The 6000-nt window shown below is 39.2% G+C and overlaps 1 protein-coding gene across 1 annotated transcript; it reads left to right on the top strand.

Moving 5' to 3' along the window:
- The first annotated feature begins 1272 nt into the window (after positions 1-1272).
- On the top strand, positions 1273-3399 carry LOC134743117 (histidine-rich protein PFHRP-II-like). Its single transcript, XM_063676454.1, has 4 exons — positions 1273-1400; positions 1556-2167; positions 2386-2552; positions 3249-3399. The coding sequence occupies exons 1-4, from the start codon at positions 1389-1391 to the stop codon at positions 3319-3321; spliced, it is 864 nt and encodes a 287-aa protein (XP_063532524.1). The 5' UTR covers positions 1273-1388; the 3' UTR covers positions 3322-3399.
- Positions 3400-6000: the final 2601 nt, after the last annotated feature.

Raw genomic sequence — 6000 nt, 5'->3', positions numbered from 1 at the left:
CGTCATACGAAAACTAATAATTTACTAGATTTAATCTCCTGACAACTAGCCTCCTTCATGTAACACATACATAGACTTCAATTAAATCTTGATTCGCAGTCAATTTGACAGAATACGACGTTTAAAACAAGGTTAGGAATTTAAAGTTTTAAACTACCAAATTTTGATGCCCGGTCGTAAGGAGGTCAAAATCTTTAGCTTAAAATAAGATAGGAAGGGTCAACTTGACTAACGATTGAAACACTTATAGGCGTATTCAGATTTATAAATATGATAAATACCAATATTATACCTACATTTTCATTGCATCGCTCTTTCACCTGATCAGTACACGAATAACAAAAGAGGCGCGGCATTATGACCTTCTATTTTTAAATCATGCGTTGTAATATAATTCTACTATTTTAAAGCAATGACCAATAGCCATCGCCAATAATTATTAACTACGAAGACATAAGGTCCAACTATGGTCAGTTAAATTTCCCAAAAAGTTGGGAAATTTCAGGATAATTTAAGAAAAACTTATTTTGGAAATGCGAAATTTCGGTTTCGTAGAGCTTTTGTGAAACACTACCTATTTGAAGTTTGTCATATTTAAAGTTTATATGTCATCAATTTGACACCAACTAATAAATAATAATAATATAAATTCATGTAGATTAGTCTAGCATAATTTATAATGTAATTTCATATTATGAGAATAAATATCTAATCTAATCTAAAGTCAATAAAGTGCTGTATTTATTTGATATGGAATGATATTTAATAAATACGATAACTGATGGACGATCGCCAGTGTTCGGAAATCGTTGTAAACAATTGTATCTTTCCAAAAACCGATGTGCAGTATTTATCGCCGAGTAGGTACTATTGTAGATTAGAATTGAACTTAAAAAATAATTTTCATATAGGTAAAAATAATTCGTTATTTTAAAAAAACTTTGTTAACATTAAATTCAAATGGGTATTGTTTTGAAAATATAAAAATAATAAAATTGATAAAACTTCGACAAGAATGTAAAAAAATGTATACCTCAATCGGCATTTAAGGCAAGACTTTTGTCTTTATTTTTCAAAAAATGAGTTGTAAAGTATCTTATTTTTCAAAAATGTTAAATTATGACATGCTGGTATGTCAATTTTCAAATAACACGCGTGCTTTCAATGCTTCGAGCGATACTTGAGTAATGAACAATCACTGTACATATTCGATCCTTTCAGTTACTCAATGAACGTAAAGTGAGTCAAAACTCGTTCCCCGCCCTCTTACGTATACCAACCTGTTCATCCAGTCAAAAATTCGAGCTCAAGTTTTGACTATATAAAGCAACGGTACTTATGAGCTAATATCATTCAACATCACTCCACAAGAGCACACACATCTCAAAATGATCTCTAAAGTGAGTCACAATAAAAAAAACTTTAATTAACACACAAGTTTTGCAACCGAACAATTATATCACAACATAATGACCGGAAGTGGTCTAGTGACAGCTAGTGTTTAACGAGTAATTATTCAGTGCTTTCTTAATAAGTATCGTGATTTGTTCCTCAGGTCCTAATCGTTGCTGTGGCCTTAGCGGCGGTGTGTGCTCAGGAGCACTACCAGCACGGGCATGGTCAGGAGCAAGGGCATGGCCAAGGACACGGACACGCTGTGTCTTCTCAGTCCTTCGTGCTCCATCAAGTCCATCATCCTCACCACGAGTCTGCCCACCATGACTCTTACGAACACCACGCTCCCGCTCACCACGAATCACATGAGCACCACGCCGCTCCCGTTTACCATTCCGTCCAAGTGCACCATGAACACCAAGGGCATCATGGCCAACAGGAGCACCAAGCTCAACACGCCCCCGCACAACACGAGCAAGTTCAAGTGCACCACGCTCCAGCCCACCACGAGCACGTAGTCCAAGTGCACCACGCTGTGCCCGAGCACCACGCTACTTACGAGCATCACGCCGCCCCCGTCCACCACGCTCCCGCTCAGCATGAGCACATTGTCCAAGTGCAGCACGCCGCTCCCGTCCACCACGCCGCCCCCGTGCACCACTCTGCTCCCGTCCAACACGTTGCTCCAGTCTACCACACCGTCCAAGTTGCTCCCGCTCACCAGGAACATCACAAGGAACAACACCAAGAGGAGGAGCACCATGATTACTATGTAAGTCTCTAGTAATATAATTTGTACATAGGTATATCGCTATGAAAATGCGACGAATAGAATCCAAACTTCGTGCACATATCATCATCATTTAGTAGCGTTTAATATTTGGCCGCCCACTGCTGAGCGGAGCATCCTCCGAGTACACTTACGACCCTAAGCTACCTAATATCATCCAAAAGTTTTTTTTTTAATGAAACAATTGTTTTTTTTTTCAGTCTCACCCCAAATATGAGTTCTCATACAAGGTGGAGGATCCCCACACTGGTGACCGCAAGTCCCAGCACGAGTCCCGCGACGGCGACGTTGTGAAGGGCGTCTATAGCCTGCACGAGGCTGATGGCTCCATCCGCACTGTCGAATACGACTCTAACAAGCACAGCGGGTAATTTTTACCATCATCATATATTTAAGAGTAGGTCTCTTGTCGGTGGAGCAGTTCCATGCCTTCTCTTTGACAGCCTGCTAAGACACGACGTTGAGTTTTTCCTGTATTTGATGCATGCACGCTCTCCTTGGTCTTCCCTCCTTCCTTTTTGCTTCAACTTTCCTTTCTATGATGTTTTTGATAAATTCGTCGTGTCGTATCAGGTGCCCAAGCATCTTTCCTCTTCTATTATCTATAGTTCTTAACAAACTCCTCTTCTCTCCTACTATACGTAAAACCTCTTCGTTAGTTTTCTTTTCAGTCCAACTGATCTTTGCCATTCGACGCCAGCACCACATCTCAAAATCCTCCAGCCTCTTCCTATCACGTTGACTTATTGTCCACGTTTCGCTTCCGTACACCAAACATCTTAACATAAATTTTCATACAATATCCCATAAAGAATGAAAAAAAGGCGATTCCAGTTCAATGCTATTATTGACGTCACATATTATGGATGTCAATACGATAACTTCGTTACTCCAGAATTTCAGCCAAAAAGTAGTATTTGGTAGCTCAGTGATAAGTAAAACTTCATCACACCTTTTCGATTGAGAAAGTGTGATGAAGTTGGAGGTTAAATCAAACCTTGAACATTACAAAACTCAGAAAAAATTTTCTCGACCAATCTATTAATGTTATATTTAATTTCAGTTTCAACGCGTACGTCAAGCACTCCGAGCCCTCAAAACACATCCAGCCCCAGCAGCACCAATACCATCATTAAGTTATCGACTGTTAACTTATTCCAAAGGACTGATTGTTATTAATGTTAACTTGTAAATAAATAAAAGTATTAAAAAAAAATGCGTTTTCAGTTTAATTTTTATATAGGCGGTCAAACAACTTTGTCAGTAGAAAAAGGCGCAAAATTCTAATTTTCTATTGGACGCCCTTCGCGCCTACATTTTTTAAATTTGCCGCTTTTTTATACTGATGGAAATGGCTTGACAGACTTTATAATAGAAACATTTCACACACTCAGACACATACACACAGATTTTCAGAAGTCTAAGCTCGAAACAAAGCATTTCATACTTAATACGTCCCAAAAATACCAATGATGAGGAGATACTTATAGGGAATTGTAACAATAATTTCATACTTAATTAATAATTAGTAGCAAGAGGCTTTTCTGATCGAAATAACAGGTTATGATTTTGGTCTCGGTTTGTTATGGATAATATGAGATAATGTCAGAGTCTATATATATTTTTTTGACCAGAGACGTCTTTATAGGTGGCGGCATAAAATATAGTAGGTACACTAAAAGTAAACTGAATATAGGATATAAAAGCTGATTTTGAAGATTTCAGCTGTCCGGATATAATATTGGCTGTTTACTTTTCATAAGTTAATGCTAATGCTTTAATTATTAATTAATATAATCTAAATAAATACAACATAAAATTGCTTGTGTTGAAAGCACACTACCTACTGTCTGTCATCGTCAGGTCATCGTGTGATATATAATAGGTATGTAATATATGTAGAATATGCAAGAACAATTAAGAGGCAAATATATTCGATGTCCCGTGCAAACAGGATTATTATATACATCATACAGATATCCCGTATACTTACTATGGCATTTTTTGTACCGGTGTGTTTTAATGAACTTTAATTGAAGTGGCTATAGTAGATTGTGTCACAAGGAAGCAAAATGACATATTTACGGCGAGGGCGTACAATTGAATCCTAAACGAAGCGAAGGATTCTATAATAGAATCCCGAGAGTAGCGAGGGATTCTAAAGTAGAACCCTAAGCGTAGTGAGGGATTCAAGTATATTACGCCCAAGATGGAAATAATTTTGCTACCATGTGACACATATTGCTTTTCACATCACGTATGAGATAATTATAATGTTTAAAAATATTATTTAAGTTAAAAGAATAATGCGCAAAAAAATGAAAAATAGTGTCCTAGAACAGAAAAGTATTACTTTGATCCCTCCTAGCAGGGAAGAAAAGTGCCATTTTTCGAATTGGTGATGTGAATAATAATATTGATACGAGTATGACTTAATGGACCGCAGTTTAATAGTCATACATTAGCTGAAGTATACCGGACAGATATTTAGGTATTTCTTGGTCATAATTTATATTAAATTCATTAATTCATTCTTGTTAAAATAGTTATTTCAGTTAAGTATAGTGTGAAACTATTAATGACACAAGGAAAAATGTTTAAATAAGAAGTTATAAATTTTAATACAATAAACAAAAATTTGCCACCCGAACAAGCCGGATTTCGACCTAGCTTCTCCACCACTGACCATCTCCACACTCTTAATCAAATAATAGAAAAATCCAACGAGTTCAGTGTCCCTCTGTACTTTGCTTTTGTTGATTATAGCAAAGCATTCGACAGCGTCAAACATTCCGCTATATTTTCCGCCATGCAGAATCAAGGTATAGATCCGGCATATGTTGAGCTCGTTGGAACTATTTACAATAATAGCACAGCTAGCATTAAATTGCACGCACCCGGTCCCGTATTCAGCATAGCGAAAGGCGTCAAACAGGGCGACCCGCTATCTCCAAAATTGTTCACCAGTTGTCTCCAAGAGATATTTCAAAAGCTGGCGGTCTCATGGGAGACGATGGGCATTGAAGTTGGCGGCAAGAGGTTAACAAACCTGCGCTTTGCTGACGACATAGTCCTCTTCTCCCACACGTCATCACATCTGCAACAAATGCTGCAAGACCTCAGCACGGCAAGCCTTGAGGTTGGACTTACAATGAATAGAGCGAAAACTCAGTTGATGACCAATCAAGCTAAACATAGCATAGTAGTAGATGGGCAGGATATACAATATGTCGACGAGTACGTTTACTTGGGCCAGATAGCATCCTTCGAGAACAGGCGGTCTATCGAAATCGATAGACGTATCGAGAACGCCTGGAAGAGCTTCTGGTCCATGAAAGCGCTAATGAAGGGTGACCTTCCCTTGTGTCTTAAGCGCAAACTCCTTGACATGTGCATCCTGCCCATCCTAACTTACGGTGCACAAACTTGGTCATTAACTGAGGCCCTAAAATCGAAACTCAAGGTTTGCCAGCGAGCTATGGAGCGTAGTATATTAGGTGTTCGTAGAACTGATCGAATCAGAAACACGGAACTACGCTCCAGAACTAGAGTTGCAGATGTAGGCGTCAAGACCGCTAAGCTTAAGTGGGACTGGGCGGGACATGTCTGGCGCATGCACCCGGAAAGATGGGCCAAAATGGTTACTGAGTGGGACCCACGGAGCACCATAGACGGTGCAGGCCGGGGTTCAGGCAGACCAAAAAGGAGATGGCGGGACGACTTGGACGCATTCTACCCCAAATGGTGGGAAAATGGCGATGACAGGGTCGAGTGGAGAAAACGAGGGGAGGCCTTTGCCCAGCAGTGGGACACCA

This window comes from Cydia strobilella, chromosome 7 (assembly GCF_947568885.1).
Source record: "Cydia strobilella chromosome 7, ilCydStro3.1, whole genome shotgun sequence".
Classification (NCBI taxonomy): domain Eukaryota; kingdom Metazoa; phylum Arthropoda; class Insecta; order Lepidoptera; family Tortricidae; genus Cydia; species Cydia strobilella.
This window is presented reverse-complemented; position numbering and strand designations above follow the sequence as displayed.

What these genes read in the sequence shown, in the direction of transcription:
- LOC134743117 (XM_063676454.1), top strand. An exon ending in AGGAGCACCATGATTACTAT is followed by an intron (nt 2,168 to 2,385) that starts GTAAGTCTCTAG and finishes TTTTTTTTTCAG; the next exon opens with TCTCACCCCAAATATGAGTT. An exon ending in GACTCTAACAAGCACAGCGG is followed by an intron (nt 2,553 to 3,248) that starts GTAATTTTTACC and finishes ATTTAATTTCAG; the next exon opens with TTTCAACGCGTACGTCAAGC.